At 44.5% G+C, this 23,777-nt stretch overlaps 1 protein-coding gene across 1 annotated transcript in view; it reads right to left on the reverse strand.

Annotated features, from left to right (window-relative positions):
- LOC129838735 (uncharacterized) overlaps positions 1-23,777 on the reverse strand; it is a 77,127-nt gene that overhangs the window by 25,107 nt on the left and 28,243 nt on the right. The window contains exons 2-3 of the mRNA XM_055905891.1: positions 15,463-15,591; positions 13,876-14,160 (exon numbers count right to left, since the gene is read on the reverse strand). Coding sequence (XP_055761866.1) covers positions 13,876-14,160; positions 15,463-15,591 — 414 coding nt within the window. The remainder of the gene's footprint in view (positions 1-13,875; positions 14,161-15,462; positions 15,592-23,777) is intronic.

Consider the following 23,777-nt stretch of genomic DNA (forward strand, 5'->3'; position numbering starts at 1 on the left):
GAGTTCTGTGAAGAACAATACTACAAAACTCAAGCTAGATAACGTCAGCTAAAACCCTAACCAAAAGCAGGAAGAAATGCCCAGACATCTAAACACATCGTTCTCAGTTCTTTCCACACAGCTGGAGAAGTGAGAGTGAAAGTGTGGTCCATTTGAGGCAGAGAGCAGATGGACATCTAACTATCAGAGTCTTCTGGGGTTGAACCTCCCTTCTCTCAGTGTAAACAACAATCACATGCAGGAGAAAGAGAGAGGAAGGAAGAGGGGCCGTCCCTGAATCCTACACTGCATTAGAGGAGACAGAGAGAGAGACAGAGACAGAGAGAGAGAGAGAGAGAGAGACAGAGACAGAGAGAGAGGGCCGTCCCATGTCTCCTACACTGCATTAGAGGAGACAGAGAGAGAGAGAGACAGAGAGAGAGAGAGAAAGAGAGAGACAGAGACAGAGAGAGAGGGCCGTCCCATGTCTCCTACACTGCATTAGAGGAGACAGAGAGAGAGAGAGACAGAGAGAGAGAGAGACAGAGAGAGAGAGAGACAGAGAGAGACAGAGAGACAGAGAGACAGAGAGAGACAGAGACAGAGAGAGACAGAGAGACAGAGAGACAGAGAGAGACAGAGACAGAGACAGAGAGAGAGACAGAGAGAGAGAGAGACAGAGAGAGAGAGAGACAGAGAGAGAGAGAGACAGAGAGAGACAGAGAGACAGAGAGACAGAGAGAGACAGAGAGAGAGAGAGAGACAGAGAGAGAGAGAGAGACAGAGACAGAGAGAGAGACAGAGAGAGAGAGAGACAGAGAGAGAGAGAGACAGAGAGAGACAGAGAGACAGAGAGACAGAGAGAGACAGAGAGAGAGAGAGAGACAGAGAGAGACAGAGAGACAGACAGAGACAGACCGTCCATGTCTCCTACACTGCATTGGAGAGCTCCTTTTTGAGGAAGTGAAGCAAAGAAGTGCACTGCTGGCTGACCCATGTACACAGTAACCCCACCACACACAGTAACAGGGCCTAAAATGAACGAGGTGGATTTTGGCATTGGCGGGTAAGAATGTCTAGTTCACCAGACACGTTGGCGTGTAGTAACACTCCGGGCTCTACAGTGTGGGCATTTAATAAAAAAATGGTCAAGTATGGGCACACGTAAGAGTTGTAATTTATAGCAAAATAGATGAAAGCATTTCAATACATCCACATTAACATCTGATAAAAAACATGTAAGTGACCAATACAATCTGATATGATTTGTTTGCTAAGTATTTTTGCCATTTTGTTTCATATCTGGTATTCCAAAAATAAATCTGAATCCTAATGTTACATCTATCCCACCTGGCGCAGCAACACTGCCTGTCTGGGGGGCTGTGAGCACTGAACGATTACTTTCTAGAAGCAATAGGCACAGGCATAAAAGTTGGTCTAATTTACTCAAAAGTCTACTAAAGTGAGACTTTGTGCTCATGTTTCTTGGCTATTTACATTTGTTTAGTTCACAAGCTAGGTTGTTTTCTATGTTTGAGTTTCCTTCCACTTTGCTTCCACACTTCCGCAAGAACGTCGCCCGTTAGGCCCGGGGCAACGTCGCCCGTTAGGCCCGGGGCAACGTCGCCCGTTAGGCCCGGGGCAACGTCGCCCGTTAGGCCCGGGGCAACGTCGCCCGTTAGGCCCGGGGCAACGTCGCCCGTTAGGCCCGGGGCAACGTCGCCCGTTAGGCCCGGGGCAACGTCGCCCGTTAGGCCCGGGGCAACGTCGCCCGTTAGGCCCGGGGCAACGTCGCCCGTTAGGCCCGGGGCAACGTCGCCCGTTAGGCCCGGGGCAACGTCGCCCGATAGGCCCACGGCAACGTCGCCCGATAGGCCCACGGCAACGTCGCCAGATAGGCCCACGGCAACGTCGCCAGATAGGCCCACGGCAACGTCGCCAGATAGGCCCACGGCAACGTCGCCAGATAGGCCCACGGCAACGTCGCCAGATAGGCCCACGGCAACGTCGCCAGATAGGCCCACGGCAACGTCGCCAGATAGGCCCACGGCAACGTCGCCAGATAGGCCCACGGCAACGTCGCCAGTTAGGCCCACGGCAACGTCGCCAGTTAGGCCCACGGCAACGTCGCCAGTTAGGCCTACGGCAACGTCGCCAGTTAGGCCTACGGCAACGTCGCCAGTTAGGCCTACGGCAACGTCACCAGTACAATTGAAGTGTCAGTAAGTCAGGCTACTGTTTGTTTTTAGTTTGATGGGAAGAGTATTCTGCGTTAATACTGCTTGTTTTCATCAGAGTAGCAGTAGGTTCTTAGGTAAAACAACTGTTTCACGGATATGATCTCCCTTCTTGTTAAAGGGGAAGTTTACCCCATATCAACCCGGCAGGCCCTGTCCATTGCATCACACGGTCTGATTCACACTAAATCCTCCACCAAATTTCACAGTGGGTGTGAGACCTGGAGAGTGAGTGTCTCGCACCCCCTGTCAAGCTTGGTGGAGGATCGGTGATGATCTGGGGGTGGAATCTGGCTGATGTGTCTTTGTGAAGGTCGCATGAATCAAGCCACGTACAAGGTTGTCCTGGAAGAAAACCTGCTTCCTTCTGCTCCGACATATGGGACTCCCAATCACGGCCGGTTGTGATACAGCCTGGATTCGAACCAGGTTGTCTGTAGTGATGCCTCTAGCACTGAGATGCAGTGCCTTTAACCGCTGCGCCACTAGGGAACCAAGGTGACATCCTGCCACTCAGGAGCCAAGGGGCAGCTGAACTTTTGTCTCATCTGGGATATTTTAGTTAAAAGACCATTTATGCAAAAATATAGCAATATACCACATCACTTCTTAATAGTAATACATTTATTTTATTAGAAACATTACAAAGCATGCTCATCAAGTTTTTATTTGGTGTGTAATTACGTGAAAAAATATTGTGACTGGTAGATTTTTGTATTTATTTATCTACCAGCCACAGTGGCTGGTGGAGCCAAACAATTATTTTCAGGCCCCGTTTCCAGGGAGTGGCCGATTCACTGGAAGGACCTCCAACAGGCAGTCCTTTATATTAAAGAGGGCCTAGAGAGACCTTAGCCTCCCTCAGCCTCCCTCAGCCATAAAGCTGGGTGATGTTTTAGAGATTGATGCTAGAAATCACACTGAGCAGCGGTTGGGTCATTCTGTGGTGGAGTGATCCCAGTAAGCCTGCCAGACGGGTGACGATCAGAAGATCAGCAGGGTTTAACACCACTGGGGAAATTCTAATGAACATGTCAGTCAGGAGGATGTGGTTGATAGGAGCCTGTTCCACACCACTATGACTCACTCATATTGAAGAGAACAACATGCTGAGGAACGTTTACTTTCAGGTTCCTACTCGCCAACGCAACAATAATACATGAAGCTGCAAGCAGCGGTTCCAGCTTGGTGGTGTAATTCACTTCTGCCAAATGTGATGTGGGCTGAGTAGTTATAAGATGGCAACTGTGTTCGTAGTACCTGAAGAGGTGTATTGATAGTGTTTCACAATGAAACATCACACACCCATATACATAAAACACACACATACATAAAACACACACACAGCCCATAGCACCATCAGGACAAACTGGACACGTCACCCGAAGATAAGCTACTTCTGTGCTCATTACCCTGCTTTTGATGCATTTTGGACTATTTTTTATGATGTTGACTATATGGTTGCAAAATTCCTGGAACTTTCAATAAAATTCATTTCCCCCCCCAGAAATCCTGGTTGGAGTAGTCTGGATATTCTCTCCTGATTCTAGAAACCTTCAACCCGGGATTTCGGGAAAACCAGGGAATTTATTGAAAGTTCCCCGGAATTCTGCAACCCTAGATGACAACTTTAAAACGTCTTCTCCAGAACCGATAGACTGATCGGTACCAAATGTGGTCTATAGCACCTATAGATGCACACCTTCAAACACACATTTTATAAGAGCTCAAACAATATGGCCGCAATAAGCCAATGAGCTTGCATGAGTGTTTTTTCCTGCCCAACAGCGCCCCCCCATGCGGCCAAACTGAACAATACTTTAGATTAACTAGACTCATATCTCTAAGCATGTGTGCCAAATTTCATCACTCTGAGTCAAACAGATTGAGATGTATAGCGCCACCGTGTGGCTGATCTGAAAGTGCTTACATATGTTGAGTGCGTTTGGAACAAGTTTGGTTACGATACGAATATTCGTGTCTGATTTATTAGCACTAATGTGCCAGACAACCCCCACATTAATGTCTATTGGTTAGTAGTGGCCATGTTGTTTGACATACTAGTCTGCAAAATATTGCGTTGAGAGACCTTGGTCCATAGATGCCATATATCAAGGTACATCCAGATCGGCCCAGTGGTTCCGGACGAGATGTCATTTAAGTGTTATTCACAAAATTCAAAATGGCGGAAAATCCATCATGACGGACCTTATGGGTCCTTGGGGAAAATGTGTTCCTTGTGAGAAGAGGGACCTATGCACTGAATTTCAGGACTCTAGGTCATATGGGGTGATGGGCGTGACCTTTCAAAGTTAGCCATTTCAATCACCTGTTATAGCGCCACCTTGTGGCCAATTGGAATGGCTTGGTACCAGAGAGTGTAGACTATGGGCCTTTACCATCAAGTCAAGTTTCACCCTCTTCATCCTTACCATCTCACGGGAATTTGAATGTTAACTTTCCTCGCATGAAGAAGCGGCATAATAATAATAATGAACGCCAACAAATACAGCAGGGTTTCACCCAGCTTCACTGGCTTGAACCCTTAATAAAAGATAAGAATACCCACATAATGTAAATGTCTCAGCAGAATAGAACAAACATCTCTCCAGATCAGATGTCTAAAACAATACTGGGGTGTAGAACTCTCTATGCCGTTTCATCTAGCCTTTAATATGTGATAAGATTGGAGGATAGAGGAACGAGAGGAGGATTAGTTGGCAACAGAGAGCTGCTAAAGTGAGGTGTGGTTTTCTTCCTCCATCTATCATGCAGAGATTATTTTTTAATCTCCCTCTTGCTGAGATTATAAATTGACAGTCTTCCTTATGGCGCTGACTGAATACGAGAAGGGAGGTGAAGAGTCTTCCTCATGGCGCTGACTGAATACGAGAAGGGAGGTGAAGAGTCTTCCTTATGGCGCTGACTGAATAAGAGAAGGGAGCTGAAGAGAGAGACTTGAGGTTTTAACTTCCACGTATTTCCTGTATGTTAAAATACTGTGTATTTAACTAGACTAACTAGTGTAATAATGCCATCATCCAGGTTCCAGTTGATGATCAGGTTGATAGGGAAAGTGACTCTTTCTAGAATGACCCTGTCATACCTGCTCCTTTCTCTATGATTGGGCTAGTGTTACAATGTCTTCATCACAGTTCTAGTAGATGACAGTCTAGATGGGGAAAGTCACTCTCTCTGACTCAAGTCACTATTTCTAGTGAGACCAGTTCCTTTTATGACTGGTCTCGGAATCACCAACTTTTAAGCCTGGAGACAATTGAGACATGGATTGTGTGTGTGCCATTCAGAGGGTGAATGGTCAAGACAAAATATTTAAGTGCCATTGAACGGGGTATGGTAGTAGGTGTCAGGCGCTTTTGTTTGAGTGTGTCAAGAACTGCAATGGTGCAGGTTTTTTTCACGCTCAACAGTTTCCTGTGTGCATCAAGAATGATCCACCACCCAAAGGACATCCAACCAACTTGACAACTGTGGGAAGCATTGGAGTCAACATGGGCCAGCATTCCTGTGGAACAATTTCGACACCTTGTACAGTCTATGTCCCAACGATTGAGGCTGTTCTGAGGGCAAAAGGGGGGGCCAACTCAATATTAAGAAGTTGCTCTTAATGTTTAGTAAACTCAGAATAGGGTGCCACCCGGCAACCAGACACAGCCATCCACACAACAACCTAACAAGAGAAGTTAAGAAGTTCTATACTGTTTCACTACGGAACTATAGGATGAAAATAGAAAGCTGAGAATGTCTAGAATGTTCTGAGAATGTGTTCGCTTGTCAATTAAAAGAAGAACTTGTTTGTTAACGTGACACTTGGAAGGAACCTTCACCCAGTTGTGTGGTGTGATCCAGCCAGCCTGACAGACTTCAGACCAACGACACATTACTGTCTGACTGTTGATACATACAGCGCCACCTTTCAACTGGGTTGGCTGCAAAGACAATATGTTGCCTTATGACAAATATAGACGTGGGACTTATGGTGTTGATCACCTGTAGTCATGGTCTTAGATCAGGTATTCCCAACCAGGGGTACGCACAACGCCGTCGGGGTTACACCAAATAAAAATGTGATTCACATATTTAAAAAATATTTACTTTAAAACAAAAATCATAAAAAGTTCACATTTTCAGTCCATTTATATTATCCATTATATTATCCAATGGGGCTATACATTTGAGAGGTTTTTCTCTCGCCCGAGTAGCCTCGTTTCACTGCCAAAAATACAATTAAACCATCTAGGTGTTCAGCGAAATAACAAAACAATGTCAAATACAGGTAGCCTAGTCAAAATAATTAGCATCCAATCACATTAACCGTTACTCTCTCACGGGAATTCCACTAACGGTCTGAATGTAGCCAAACGTAGCTGCTGCTCATGTTGGTATCTGTACTGATGGTGCAAAAGCCATGACAGGGAGACACAGTGGAGTGGTAACGCGCATACAAGCAGTTGCTCCCGACTTCACTTGGGTACACTGCAGCATCCACCGAGAGGCTCTTGCTGCCAAGGGAATGCCTGACAGCTTGAAAGACGTTTTGGACACTAACAAAGTGAACCATTTTCACTGTAAAGCAAGGCCCCTGAACTCTCGTGCATTTTCTGCATTTGCAATGATATGGGCAGCGACCATATAACGCTTTTACAACATACAGAAGTGTGCTAGTTATCAAGGGGAAAAGTAGACACTTTTTTTTTTGAGAGAGAGACGAGCTTAAAGTTCTCTTTACTGACCATAATTTTCACTAGTCTGACCGCTTGCATGATGACGAGTTTCTCACACAACTGGCCTATCTGGGTGATGTTTTTTTCCTCACCTGAATGATATGAATCTAAGATAACAGGGACTCTCCACAACTATATTCAATGCGTGGGACAAAATTGAGGCTATGAGTAAGAATTTGGAACTCTTCTCTCTCTGCATTAACCTGTTGGGGATGGGGGCGCTGTTTAGACTATTTATGCTAATGTGGCTAATTTTTTAAACGGCTTCCCACAAAATCCTTGATCGTACAATATGCATATTATTATTATTATTGGATAGAAAACAGTCTATAGTTTCTATAGGAGTTGAAATTTTGTCTCTAAGTGGAACAGAGCCCATTCTACAGCAATTTCCCTGACATGGAGTCAGATTTGAGAAACGTTGGCCACTTTTCTGAAGTCATTTAAACGGGCACTGTCGTTGCTATGACTATACGGACACTTCTTACGTCTTCCCCTGGATGCCTTTACGTGATGACGATTCCAACGGGCTCGATTGCTCGTTCACAGGCCCTACAAATGAAAAAAACCTTTAGCTAGCAAGTCTTTTCTTGCTGCGTAACGCGCGTGGAAGACACCGACCCTCTCCTGTTCCAAGCGTTAGTTTAGCCTGTTATATTTCTCCGGTCATCTTTTCACTCGTTATAGGAGTTACAAACATCACAAAGTAGTTAATTTAAAGCGTTTTATAGCAATTTATATCCGTTTAGTGCGATTTTGGGACATTTATTTTTGCAACGATGTGAAAAGTTGGTCACGCTTTTCAGTTCATCCCGAACGTAGTTGACATTTCCACATGGCAAGAGGACAGCTTTCCACCAAAAGACGATTTCTCCCAAGAAAGGATCCTTTGCCCAAGATACTGATGGAAGAACAGCTCAAGGTAGGACATTTTTATTATGATAAATCGTGTTTCTGTCGAAACATTTTAGTGGCTTAGGACGCCATGTTTTTTGACGTAGCTTCGCTTGGCGCAAACTGTATTGAAAAGTAAGGATAAATTAAAAAATGTAATAACGCAATTGTATTAAGAATTAAATTGTCTATCAATCCCTGTCCACCCTATATTTTTTAGTCACGTTTATGAGTATTTATGTATAAGAGTAGATCACTGTCTAAGTGGCGCAAGGACGTTTTCTTTACCAGCTTGTCTACATTTCACATTGTCTAACCATGATTTTGGTGGCTAAATATAAACATTTTCGATCAAACTGTATATGCATGTTGTAATGTGATGTTACAGGAGTGTCATCGGAAGAATTCTGAGAAGGTTAGTGAAAAAATTAATATCTTTTGGCGATGTTGACTTTTATCGCTCACTTTGGCTAGAATCAATGCTGGGCTGCTAATTGCTATGTGCTAAGCTAATATAACGATTTATTGTGTTTTCGCTGTAAGACACTTAGAAAATCTGAAATATTGTCTGTATTCACAGGATCTGTGTCTTTCGATTCGTGTATGCTGTGTATTTTTACGAAATGTTTGATGATTAGTAGTTAGGTAAACACGTTGCTCATTGTAATTATTCTAGTCCATTTGTGATGGTGGGTGCAATTGTAAACTATGCCATCTACCTGAAATATGCACTTTTTTCTAACAAAACCTATCCCATACCATAAATATGTTATCAGACTGTCATCTAATGAGTTTTTTTGTTGGTTAGGGGCTATAAATATCTTAGTTTAGCCGAATTGGTGATGGCTACTGGTGTTGGTGGACAAATAAAAGATGGTGGAATATGCTAATGTGTTTTTTAGGTAATAGATGTACATCTTTACATATTGTGTCTTCCCTGTAAAACATTTTAAAAATCGGAAATGTTGACTGGATTCATAAGATCTGTGTCTTTCATTAGCTGTATTGGACTTTAATGTGTGAAAGTTAAATATTTTAAAAAAATATTTTTTTTGAATTTCGCGGCACTGGTTTTTCAGTGGGGGGGGGGGGGGAGTGCCGCTAGCGGCACGCTGATCCTAGACAGGTTAACAAGGACAACACACAGGTCTTTCCATCATTGTATGATTTGTGTGCAAATGAACTCAAGCTTCCGGACAACGTCAAATGTGATATAGCGAAGCACCTGAGTGAGTTGGGTGTGCAATTACGCAGGTACTTTCTCGAAACGGATGACACAAACAACTGGATTTGTTATCCCTTTCATGCCCTGCCTCCAGTCCACTTACCGATATCTGAACAATAGAGCCTCATTGAAATTGCAACAAGCAGTTGTGTGAAAATGTAATTTAATCAGAAGCCACTGCCAGATTTCTGGATTGGGCTGCGCTCAGAGTTTCCTGCCTGGGCAAATCGCACTGTTAAGACACTGATGCCCTTTGCCACCACGTACCTATGTGAGAGTGGATTCTCGGCCCTCACTAACATGAAAACTAAATACAGACACAGACTGTGTGTGGAAAATGATTTAAAACTGAGACACTCTCCAATACAACATCACAGAGTTATGTGCATCCTTTCAAGCAAAACCATTCTCATTAACCTGTGGTGAGTTATTACATATCCAATGAACAAATTAGGTTTTATATGTAAGATTGTTAAATAAAGAGCTAAATTATTGATTATTATTTGTGCCCTGGTCCTATAAGAGCTCTTTGTCACTTCCCAAGAAGTGACAAACTCACACTCATTCTTATGTTCAATAAATGTATCGTATAGTGTGTGTGTGTGTGTGTGTGTGTGTGTGTGTGTGTGTGTGTGTGTGTGTGTGTGTGTGTGTGTGTGTGTGTGTGTGTGTGTGTGTGTGTGTGTGTGTGTCAGGCTTACAATGATGGCAAAAAAACAACATTTGAGAGTGCGCTGACCCTGGTGCTAGAAGGGGTACGTAGCTGGAGGTAGAACATTTGAAAGGGTACGGGACTATAAAAGAAGTTTGGGAACCAGTGTCTTAGATAAACAAATAGGCTATACTCTGCTTGAAAGCTACTTGACAAAAACACCTTGGGCCAACTGTTGGCACGAGGGACCAACTGTTGGCACGAGGGGCCTAGTTTCCAGGTATGGTGACACCACTGCTACAGTAGCTCTGATGAGACCTGTTAAGGAGGCAGTGGGCTGTCATTACCACTGTGATGACAGAGGTAATGACACCCAGCCCTATACCCCAGCCCAGGCCCTCTACCCCCGGCCAGGCCCTCTACCCCCGGCCCTATAGCCCAGGCCCTCTACCCCCCGGCCCTATAGCCCAGCCCAGGCCCTCTACCCCCCGGCCCTATAGCCCAGCCCAGGCCCTCTACCCCCCGGCCCTATAGCCCAGCCCAGGCCCTCTACCCCCGGCCCTATAGCCCAGCCCAGGCCCTCTACCCCCGGCCCTATAGCCCAGGCCAGGCCCTCTACCCCCGGCCCTATAGCCCAGGCCAGGCCCTCTACCCCCCGGCCCTATAGCCCAGGCCAGGCCCTCTACCCCCCGGCCCTATAGCCCAGCCCAGGCCCTCTACCCCCCGGCCCTATAGCCCAGCCCAGGCCCTCTACCCCCCGGCCCTATAGCCCAGCCCAGGCCCTCTACCCCCGGCCCTATAGCCCAGCCCAGGCCCTCTACCCCCGGCCCTATGGCCCAGGCCAGGCCCTCTACCCCCGGCCCTATGGCCCAGGCCAGGCCCTCTACCCCCGGCCCTATAGCCCAGGCCAGGCCCTCTACCCCCGGCCCTATAGCCCAGGCCAGGCCCTCTACCCCCGACCCTATAGCCCAGGCCAGGCCCTCTACCCCCGGCCCTATAGCCCAGGCCAGGACCTCTACCCCCGGCCCTATAGCCCAGGCCCTCTACCCCAGACCCAGACTGTTTAAATCATGCAAAGCCAAACCATATTTTGACAATAGGCCTTCCACCTATCAGCCCAGACCACACAGCGGCATCCAGGACCAACCGGGGAGAGCAACATGGCAGGCTGCTCTCCTGAATATCAACAGCAGCTGTATTGGGTTACCAGGCATCACAGGGCTGGCTTTACATGAAAGACTACACGCAGATCAGAAGCCAGGGATTAACACTGTGTGTGTGTGTGTATATACATATAGATAGATAGGAGTGTGTGTGTGTGTGTGTGTGGGGGGGGGGGGGGGGGGGGGGGGGGGGGGGGGGGGCTCACTATTGACCAAAACAGGTACAGAGGACAAGGAAACAACCAGTAGTCTGAACAGGAAATCCAACCACCTCAGGTCATCTGTTCCAGTTAGACCTGACCTCAGGTCATCTGTTCCAGTTAGACCTGACCTCAGGTCATCTGTTCCAGTTAGACCTGACCTCAGGTCATCTGTTCCAGTTAGACCTGACCTCAGGTCATCTGTCCCAGTTAGACCTGACCTCAGGTCATCTGTCCCAGTTAGACCTGACCTCAGGTCATCTGTCCCAGTTAGACCTGACCTCAGGTCATCTGTCCCAGTTAGACCTGACCTCAGGTCATCTGTTCCAGTTAGACCTGACCTCAGGTCATCTGTTCCAGTTAGACCTGACCTCAGGTCATCTGTTCCAGTTAGACCTGACCTCAGGTCATCTGTTCCAGTTAGACCTGACCTCAGGTCATCTGTTCCAGTTAGACCTGACCTCAGGTCATCTGTTCCAGTTAGACCTGACCTCAGGTCATCTGTTCCAGTTAGACCTGACCTCAGGTCATCTGTTCCAGTTAGACCTGACCTCAGGTCATCTGTTCCAGTTAGACCTGACCTCAGGTCATCTGTTCCAGTTAGACCTGACCTCAGGTCATCTGTTCCAGTTAGACCTGACCTCAGGTCATCTGTTCCAGTTAGACCTGACCTCAGGTCATCTGTTCCAGTTAGACCTGACCTCAGGTCATCTGTTACAGTTAGACCTGACCTCAGGTCATCTGTTCCAGTTAGACCTGACCTCAGGTCATCTGTTCCAGTTAGACCTGACCTCAGGTCATCTGTTACAGTTAGACCTGACCTCAGGTCATCTGTTACAGTTAGACCTGACCTCAGGTCATCTCCAAGGAAGGCAGTAAAGCACACTTCTGCTATTCCACTGACTGAGGCCCCAGCAGGCCAGGAAGGCTTGGTTACATAGCAGGGTGGATGTCTGGCGGGGTAAGACCTTCAGATCACTTTCAGGGTGTTTCTCCTCCACTCAGGTCTACGTGACTGAAGAGCATGTGTTGTGACTGGATGGGACAGCACTGCTGGGGCGACGACCACATTCCTGTTAGGTCTATGTAGGGGTGGGTTTCTCAATTTCATCTGTGTTCCTTGGAAACGTCCTGCCGTTCCACATGTTTGAACTAGCTAGCTCACGTCACCCAGCTAGTCAAGGGCTTGAGCATTAGGCTAGTTGACTAGCGATGGAACAACTAGGGATCTCCCAGAGGAACGGGCTGAGAAACACTGACTTAGTGTATTTCTCTTGGCCAGGCCAGCTTGACTGCCTGTATTCAGCACTCTGAGAAACACTGACTTACAGTGTATTTCTCTTGGCCAGGCCAGCTTGACTGCCTGTATTCAGCACTCTGAGAAACACTGACTTACAGTGTATTTCTCTTGGCCAGGCCAGCTTGACTGCCTGTATTCAGCACTCTGAGAAACACTGACTTACAGTGTATTTCTCCTGGCCAGGCCGGAGAATCTGCTGCCTGTATTCAGCCCTCTGAGAAACACTGACTTACAGTGTATTTCTCCTGGCCAGGCCAGCTTGACTGCCTGTATTCAGCACTCTGAGAAACACTGACTTACAGTGTATTTCTCCTGGCCAGGCCAGCTTGACTGCCTGTATTCAGCACTCTGAGAAACACTGACTTACAGTGTATTTCTCTTGGCCAGGCCAGCTTGACTGCCTGTATTCAGCACTCTGAGAAACACTGACTTACAGTGTATTTCTCTTGGCCAGGCCAGCTTGACTGCCTGTATTCAGCACTCTGAGAAACACTGACTTACAGTGTATTTCTCCTGGCCAGGCCAGCTTGACTGCCTGTATTCAGCACTCTGAGAAACACTGACTTACAGTGTATTTCTCTTGGCCAGGCCAGCTTGACTGCCTGTATTCAGCACTCTGAGAAACACTGACTTACAGTGTATTTCTCTTGGCCAGGCCAGCTTGACTGCCTGTATTCAGCACTCTGAGAAACACTGACTTACAGTGTATTTCTCCTGGCCAGGCCGGAGAATCTGCTGCCTGTATTCAGCCCTCTGAGAAACACTGACTCAGTGTATTTCTCCTGGCCTGGCCAGCTTGACTGCCTGTATTCAGTGCTCTGTGCTGCAGCAGTCTCACAAACTAGCAGCAGCAGAACAGACACAGATCATTAAACTATTGTGTTGTCACATGCCTCAGGGGGTAGGCTAGCTTCTCTCTCACGAACCTAAATGAAAGCAATAGCACACCAAAGACATAGGCTGCCTGCTCGGCTCTTTGAATCTCACACACACAGTTAGTCACACACACACACTTGGATTTATCCGTTTATCTGTGCTTTGATATGAAACCCCCCCCCTAGAGCAAGAATATGCCTGTTGTGAGAATGGTCTAGTATAGATCTTTACTGAAGTCCTCTTCATTAGTGAAGTACAATATTGACGTCACAGCAGCACAGTGAGAGAGGCAGGAAATGAGATGGAGATGAGATGATGAGGAGTACTGAGCTCTCATGCTGATTGGATCATTATCCAACTCTGCCAGCTGAGCCCAGGATGTCTGAAATCTTATTTATCCCTCAGAGAGCTGTGGTGTCTCTTGAATGGGATACGGTTATTGTGATGAGTGTCTGTTGGATAGGAAGTAGCTTTATTGTTGTGTGTGTGGTGTGGTGTGGTGTGGTGTGTGTGGTGTGTGTGTGTGTGTGTGTGTGTGTGTGTGTGTTCACTCAGCCGTACCAGTGGGTATCATCAACCCAGATAGTCTAAAAGCCTCACTCACCCTCAGAGTCACCCCGTTGTGCGTGTGTCCGTCTGAGATGACATCATCCTCCTCCTGCTGCTCTCTAGGATCCACCTGCTCCGTAGTGGTGCCATCAGCATCTGTAGCAGCGGTACCATAGCCTCTATATCTCAACATGAAGCCCGGGCCCTCGGCCCCTGAGGGCCTCTGCTGCGGCTCCAGCTCCCCTCCGGCTCCCTCCAGCTTGGCTGCTGGTCTGATACTCCCCCGCTGACCGCTGTGGACTGACCGGCCTGGCTGGACTGGTAGAGGGTCCTCCTCCAGCTAGACGGGGGTAACTGGGTCCTGGTGGTGGGGTCAGGTCGTTGGCCAGAAAGGGTGGGGGTCGGTAGACTGGTAAGGAGCCTAAAGGAGGAGAGGGAGAAGACAGGAAGGGATGGAGGGAGAGAGGAAATTAGTTCTTATTTTGAATATCTTGTTATGAATTGTTTGTATTTGACAGTATTAGGGCGGTAACCAGATAAGGAGTGGTGTAGCACGCAGCGGGGGAGGGGCCCCAAACCCAAACAAATACCCCCGTATATTGTCTATAGGATATATGGCCCAAGCCAAGCCAGTATGTCTACATGAAAACACAATGTTGACATTCATTGATATACTTATATCAAGATTTAGACCCGGACAGAGAACTACAAGTCAACATTACACAGTGTGAAATGTCAGAGACAGTCTACAGTCAAATGGTCACAATTAAAAATGGTCAATAACCACTCATCACCACAGTCTGGTTGGGTGTCATGCTGATTAGCTTAGCAACTCGCAATGCCAAGGACATGGAGAGTAACCCAAGAGTCCACACAAAGAGAAGACTCCTCTCTGGCTGTAAGCACTGAAAATCTCTCCTCTCGCTCTCTTTTCACACCTCTCCAAACCTCTTCCTCTCCTGGCTAATAGTCTGACACTCATCTAATCTTCCTTTCACCCCCCCCCCCCCCCCCCCCCCCCCCATGAGGCAACAAAGACCTGTCATTTCCAGGACAGTAAGGTGTTGCTGTGTGAACCTGTAGAGACTCCTGTCATTTCCAGGACAGTAAGGTGTTGCTGTATGAACCTGTAGAGACTCCTGTCATTTCCAGGACAGTAAGGTGATGTATTGAAGATTCTAGAAACTTACCACCTCACAAACCCTGCTGCTGGAGTCTGGACAGAGAAGAGCTTGTTCAATAGTTTATAGCTCCATGTTCTACAGAGCTAAAACATATTCCATATTACTCCCTTTACAGACTACAAGCCTAGACTGTACACACACTGATGGCAAGTCAAGGTGAACATGCCTGAAGCACTGGACCACATTCTAACTCCCCCTCCCCTCTTCTCTCTGGCAGCACACTGTGACATGGACCATGGAATTCTATGGTAGATGGGGACAGGAAGAGAACTGCAGTACAGAACCACTGTATGGAACGCCCGCTGTGAGCGTGACCTGCATGCCCTCTGAACGGCCATATACCATTATGTGCTTACACACCAGCAGTTGCAGGACACGTGCAAGCACACAATGCACACAATGTACACAATGCACACAATGCACACAATGTACACAATGTACACAATGTACACACACACGAGCACATGGTGCAGCTTGGCCCGTTCTCTAATCCCTGAAAAGACCTTGCAGTCAGTCACACACCAGTTGCCACCTGCCCCAAAAGCTCCCCCGCGGCTAGCATGTGGGCGGTCCGTACTGTACTCGTACTGAAACACACCACAAACACTCTGCGCTCACATCAGACGAGGGCCAGTCGTAGCGTGTCGGGGAATGCATCTACATAAATCACAGTCGACTAGAAGAAGGTGGTGTCAAGAAAAAAAGGAAAGAGCGAAGTATGGAAGGCAATAACAGAGAGAAGGGGGCGGGGACAAAAACAATGCTTGTTTGGACTTCTGGAAGATAGAGGACATTGGTAAGTACATATAGCCTGGTGCCAGATCTGACGGTATAGGAACTGGCAAGACAGCAAACTGACCAAGCTAGTCCGTACACACAGTCAGACATGGAGACCAGGCTAGTCCGTACACACAGTCAGACATGGAGACCAGGCTAGTCCGTACACACAGTCAGACATGGAGACCAGGCTAGTCCGTACACACAATCAGAAAAACAACATCCTGTGATTGATTCCACTTCCCATCATGCAATTCCTTCAAATTCTACAGCATAGCTTGGACAACATCCAAGCCCTCCGCTAGGGAACAACAAGCCGGGGACAGGAAGATGTTTTAGAGGGAGGAGGAAAATGAAATACATTCAGAAAGACAGACGATGCCTGGCAAGCATATGGTGTTGCTGATGACCTCCCGGGTGGCGCAGTGGTCTAGGGCACTGCATCGCAGTGCTAGCTGCGCCACCAGAGTCTCTGGGTTCGCGCCCAGGCTCTGTCGCAGCCGACCGCAACCGGGAGGTCTGTGGGGCGACGCACAATTGGCATAGCGTCGTACGGGTTAGGGAGGGTTTGGCCGGTAGGGATATCCTTGTCTCAGTATGTAAAAAATGTATGTAATAAAATGTATGCACTCTACTGTAAGTCGCTCTGGATAAGAGCGTCTGCTAAATGACTAAAATGTAATGACAAATCCATGTGTTCCCCAAATGCCACCCCTAGTCCCGATACAGAAAGGTTGGGCGATTCTACGATTCTATCCACCATGTTGGACAGCCATCGTCAACGGTGATGACATATTTGAACATGACTGCGCCACTCAGAGTCTGGCGGCGCACAACGGAGCAGGGGGCAGTCAGCAGGGCGACATGTCAAATGGCCTATTCCCTTTTTGGCATTGGCTAAATGTTACATCTATACAGTGCAATCAGAAAGTATTCAGACCCCTTGACTTTTTCCACTGTTACGTTACAGCCTTATACTAACATTGATTACATTTGCAAAAATTTAAAAAAATATATTTTTAGCTTTGTCATTATGAGGTATTGTGTGTATTTTAGAATAAGGCTGTAACGTAACAACATGTGGAAAAAGTCTATGGGTCTGAATACTTTCCGAATGCACTGTATGTGGTAGTTAGGACTTAACGTAATGCAAGAGAACAATATAGATTATATAAAGAGCGGAGAGCACCAAAGCAGCGCGACATTTCAGATAGGGCTAATGTGTTTCCTCACTCTCCAACGTCATATGATCACGGGCCTTTGGCAGCAGACACTCTGTTGTCTGACTTATTGTTTTAACATCTTTAAGCTGCAATATGTAACTTCTTGGGCGACCTGACCAAATTTACATAGAAATATGAGTTATAGATCTGTCACTCATTGAAAGCAAGTCTAAGATGTGGTAGATCTGTTCTGTTTGCGCTATTTCTATTTTTTTAAGTTGCGTTTTTTTTTACGTTCGGTTTTGTACACCAGCTTCAAACAGATAAAAATACAATATGTTTAGTTACATTAACTGAAATTATTATTATTAACTATTCAAATATTTGCAACCAGGAAGTGGCAGTATAAGCAAATTCAATGGATAGTGGAGAGAGTCATTTTACAGGGTTCCCTCTCCCAGATCTTAAGAATGGCATTGTGTACCAAATCACAGTTCTGGTATAACTAATGTGTCCTTCGTACTGTGTATAGTGCTTTCTTCCCGCCAATTGACCCCCTATGTGCTAGAATGGAGATGAGGTAGGCTAAACCATATAGGAACAGGACTGAAGGCTAGATTGGAGATGATGTTGAGACGGAGGTCGAAGCTTCATTTAGGCCTATTGAACAGAAGACAGAGACTTTGAAGCTTTTCCCACCAGTGGGGCGTCTCCACCAAACAGTTTTTCATGTACCAAATAAAAAGCTAAAGTTTAATGTGTTTCATTTTCATCTCTACCCGTCGTCACAAAAACTGTTGCGTTAAATAGCAAATGTGCCTAATCTGGTCCTGGCACATGCTCTCTAGCCAACAGCTGGCAGATACAGTGAGGGTAGGCTAGTCTACATGATGAGATTATTATGGGTAAGAGTGAGAGAATTATTATATTATAAAACGTCAGTCAAGTATTGATCATCATGTGACCAGAATGAGCCTCAATATTTATTGGAAAGGAGCATCAAGCTCATCCCCGCACTTTGACCTCCCGCACTTTGACCTCCCTGTGAAGTTCATCATCACTTATTTCATCTGTAGCCTAATAAACTGCATGGTTTCCTGAGTCCTAGTGGGACGACCAAACACCATATCATCACTTATTTCATCTGTAGCCTAATAAACTGCATGGTTTCCCGGGTCCTAGTGGGACGACCACACACCATATCATCACTTATTTCATCTGTAGCCTAATAAACTGCATGGTTTCCTGGGTCCTAGTGGGACGACCAAACATCATATCATCGCATTACTCCAAGTTTACTTCAATATGGTTATTATGTCAATATTTACCCATAAAAGGGTGTTTCTACAGCATTTTCTCAAATAATACTTTTTACACAAAACGATCCCACCATGTTGATCGAACAAATTATCTGTTGGCATTATTTTTTATTTGTACTGAAACGTCCTGCGTTCATCACAGCTGTTGGGATTTTTTTTTACATTTTCCTGAAACGTCCTGCATTCATCACCGCTGTTGGGATTATTTTTTAAATAGTGTACGACTTTACTCGCATAAAAACTGTGAATGGAAACGTGGTTAGTGAGAAAGATTTCACATTTCTACATGGGGGAGAAAACTGCCCATGGACACATAGGATGGCTGAAATTAGACATGTTTTAATGCATGTTATATATAAATGACCGTATGGTCGAGGCCTGTGTGCTCCAGACCATTTGGGATGCCCCCAGAACAGATGGCAACTGGCAGGAAAACCATCTAACAGGCACCGAGACAAGTCACTTTGTTCCAGTGAAGCTTGATAGGAACAGATTGTGTGTGTGTGTGTGGGTGTGTGTGTGTGTTCAAATGTCTCCATTCTGATGAAATGCATACAGCTGCATACAGAATTATCCGGCCAATCGAGACCCTTTCGCACCAATTCCCCAGAATGAGAAAATACACACCATGAAATAGACCACACATCACGTCTAAAACCTCCAGCACATCACGTCTAAAACCTCCAGCACAGCGCGTCTAAAACCTCCAGCACATCACGTCTAAAACCTCCAGCACATCACGTCTAAAACCTCCAGCACATCACGTCTAAAACCTCCAGCACAGCGCATCTAAAACCTCCAGCACAGCGCATCTAAAACCTCCAGCACAGCGCATCTAAAACCTCCAGCACAGCGCATCTAAAACCTCCAGCACAGCGCATCTAAAACCTCCAGCACAGCGCATCTAAAACCTCCAGCACAGTGCATCTAAAACCTCCAGCACAGCACATCTAAAACCTCCAGCACAGCGCATCTAAAACCTCCAGCACAGTGCATCTAAAACCTCCAGCACAGTGCATCTAAAACCTCCAGCACAGCACATCTAAAACCTCCAGCACAGCGCATCTAAAACCTCCAGCACAGTGCATCTAAAACCTCCAGCACAGCACATCTAAAACCTCCAGCACAGCGCATCTAAAACCTCCAGCACAGCGCATCTAAAACCTCCAGCACATCACGTCTAAAACCTCCAGCACAGCGCATCTAAAACCGATACAATACTGGGTCAATATTTGTATTCGAAAGAACAGTGTTTTCAAGACCAATAGTTTGTAGACAGGGCATATTACAAATGTATCAGGTTTTGAGCTTGGCGACACTGAGACATGCAGGAGGAAAGGAAACAGGAAGTAGAGTGTGGAGAAAGTCCCTGGTGGACAACACCACTGTTTCTTACAGACAAGAGAGATGAATATGCAAATCTCTCAAGACTGAGTGGTCTACCGAGTCGCTCATTCCACACACACACACTAAAAAATGTGTTCAATTTCCTCTGCATCATCAGCTGTGGGACCCTGGAGGCCCTAGCTAACTAGATGAGTTGTGTCCTGAAACACATCAGTACAGTCACAGCAGCTGTAGGGCTGGCTATAGAGCTGACTGTAGGGCTGGCTGTAGGGCTGGCTGTAGGGCTGGCTTTGCTGGCTGCAGGGCTGGCTTTGCTGGCTGTAGGGCTGGCTTTGCTGGCTGTAGGGCTGGCTGTAGGGCTGGCTGCAGGGCTGTAGGGCTGGCTGCAGGGCTGTAGAACTAGTTACATCCCACTGTGCTGTGCTCCAGAAGAGATGTGCTCATTTGGTGCACACACATACTAGAGGTCGACCGATTAAATCGGAATGGCCGATTAATTAGGGCCGATTTCATAACAATCGGAAATCTGTATTTTTGGGCGCCGATTTTGCTGATTCTTTTTTTTTTTTTTACACCTTTATTTAATCTTTATTTAACTAGGCAAGTCAGTTAAGAACACATTCTTCTTTTCAATGATGGCCTACCGGGGAACAGTGGGTTAACTGCCTTGTTCAGGGGCAGAACAACAGATTTTCACCTTGTCAGCTCGGGGGATCCAATCTTGCAACCTTACAGTTAACTAGTCCAACGCTCTAACCACCTGCCTCTCATTTAACAAAAGCGCATTGGGAAAAAAGCACAATCGTTGGACAACTGTACCTAACCATAAACACCAATGCCTTTCTTAAAATCAATACACAGAAGTATATATTTTTAAACCTGCATATTTAGCTAAAAGAAATCCAGGTTAGCAGGCAATATTAACCAGGTGAAATTGTGTCATTTCTCTTGCGTTCATTGCACGCAGAGTCAGGGTATATGCAACCGTTTGGGCCGCCTAATTTGCCTGGCTCATTGCGAACTAATTTGCTAGAATTTTACGTAATTATGACATAACATTGAAGGTTGTGCAATGTAACAAGAATATTTAGACGTAGGGATGCCACCCGTTAGATAAAATACCGAACGGTTCCGTATTTCACTGAAATAATAAACGTTTTGTTTTCGAAATGATAGTTTCCGGATTCGACTATATTAATGACCAAAGGCCCGATAATCGGTATCGGTGTTGAAAAATCATAAATCGGTCGACCTCTAACACACACACTCAACTCTCACTATACAGAGCGAGTTAGATCTGGAACCAATCAACTCTCAGTATACAGAGCGAGTTAGATCTGGAACCAATCAACTCTCCGTATAATGAGGGAGTTGGATCTGGAACCAATAAAGTATCAATCTAATGTATCACTGTTCCAGCTGTCAACAGACACCTTCAGCCTCCACCACAGGGCTACATTGAGTTTCATCAGAGCCAAAGCTTTCCCAGTTTAAACCCATAATAGAGAAACCTCAGACATCATCTCTGTATTAGCTTGGCTATTCTATCCAATAGCAGAATAGGCCTTGTTTGGGAGAGAGGGGGTGAGTGGAGAGAAGGGAGAGCAGGTCATAAGCAGTTTACAATTGGCTCATTCATCCCCCTCCTCTCCCCTGTAACTATTCCCCAGGTCGTTGCTGCAAGTGAGAACGTGTTCTCAGTCAACTTACCTGGTAAAATAACGGTAAAATAAATAAATAAAATAAAATAACTGGAGAGGACACCATGCCTGGCACCCTATTCCCTATTCAGTGCACTCGTTTAGATCAGAGCCATATGGACCCGTAGTGCATTGAATAGGGTACAATTTGGGACGAATCCCACACTGACCCAAGGAACCCAGCTCCCCTGAACTAGATCCCACGGACCCAGGTGTTCAGAGTGGCCTCGCGTCCTGTTCCTCCCCCGACACTTGTTCCTGTTTTCTAAATGTTAGCGCATGAGTTACACACAAAACCTGTTCCCTGATATTCACTCAACACAATTACACACAGTTCCCTGATATATATATATACACAGTTCCCTGATATATATATATACAGTTCCCTGATATATATATATATACACAGTTCCCTGATATATATATATACAGTTCCCTGATATATATATATATATATATATACACACACAGTTCCCTGATATATATATATATATATACACACACAGTTCCCTGATATATATATATATATATACACACACAGTTCCCTGATATATATATATATATACACACAGTTCCCTGATATATATATATATATATACACACAGTTCCCTGATATATATATATATAACACACAGTTCCCTGATATATATATATATATACACACAGTTCCCTGATATATATATATATATATATACACACAGTTCCCTGATATATATATATATATATATATACACACAGTTCCCTGATATATATATATATATATATACACACAGTTCCCTGATATATATATATATATATATATACACACAGTTCCCTGATATATATATATATATATATATATACACACAGTTCCCTGATATATATATATATATATATATACACACAGTTCCCTGATATATATATATATATATATACACACAGTTCCCTGATATATATATATATATATATACACACAGTTCCCTGATATATATATATATATATATACACACAGTTCCCTGATATATATATATATATATACACACAGTTCCCTGATATATATATATATATATACACACAGTTCCCTGATATATATATATATATATATATACACACAGTTCCCTGATATATATATATATATATATATACACACAGTTCCCTGATATATATATATATATATATATACACAGTTCCCTGATATATATATATATATATATACACACACAGTTCCCTGATATATATATATACACACACAGTTCCCTGATATATATATATACACACACAGTTCCCTGATATATATATATATATATATATACACACAGTTCCCTGATATATATATATATATATATATACACACAGTTCCCTGATATATATATATATATATATATATATATACACACAGTTCCCTGATATATATATATATATATATATATATATACACACAGTTCCCTGATATATATATATATATATATACACACACAGTTCCCTGATATATATATATACACACACACAGTTCCCTGATATATATATATCACACACACAGTTCCCTGATATATATATATACACACACACAGTTCCCTGATATATATATATACACACACACAGTTCCCTGATATATATATATACACACACACAGTTCCCTGATATATATATATACACACACACAGTTCCCTGATATATATATATACACACACACAGTTCCCTGATATATATATATACACACACAGTTCCCTGATATATATATATATATACACACAGTTCCCTGATATATATATATATATACACACAGTTCCCTGATATATATATATATACACACACAGTTCCCTGATATATATATATATACACACACAGTTCCCTGATATATATATATATACACACACAGTTCCCTGATATATATATATATACACACACAGTTCCCTGATATATATATATATATACACACACAGTTCCCTGATATATATATATATATACACACACAGTTCCCTGATATATATATATATATACACACACAGTTCCCTGATATATATATATATATACACACACAGTTCCCTGATATATATATATATATACACACACAGTTCCCTGATATATATATATATATACACACACAGTTCCCTGATATATATATATATATACACACACAGTTCCCTGATATATATATATATATACACACACAGTTCCCTGATATATATATATATATACACACACAGTTCCCTGATATATATATATATATACACACACAGTTCCCTGATATATATATATATACACACACAGTTCCCTGATATATATATATATACACACACAGTTCCCTGATATATATATATATACACACACAGTTCCCTGATATATATATATATACACACACAGTTCCCTGATATATATATATATACACACACAGTTCCCTGATATATATATATATATACACACAGTTCCCTGATATATATATATATATACACACAGTTCCCTGATATATATATATATATAACACACA

Source organism: Salvelinus fontinalis, chromosome 39, assembly GCF_029448725.1.
Source record: "Salvelinus fontinalis isolate EN_2023a chromosome 39, ASM2944872v1, whole genome shotgun sequence".
NCBI classification, from domain to species: domain Eukaryota; kingdom Metazoa; phylum Chordata; class Actinopteri; order Salmoniformes; family Salmonidae; genus Salvelinus; species Salvelinus fontinalis.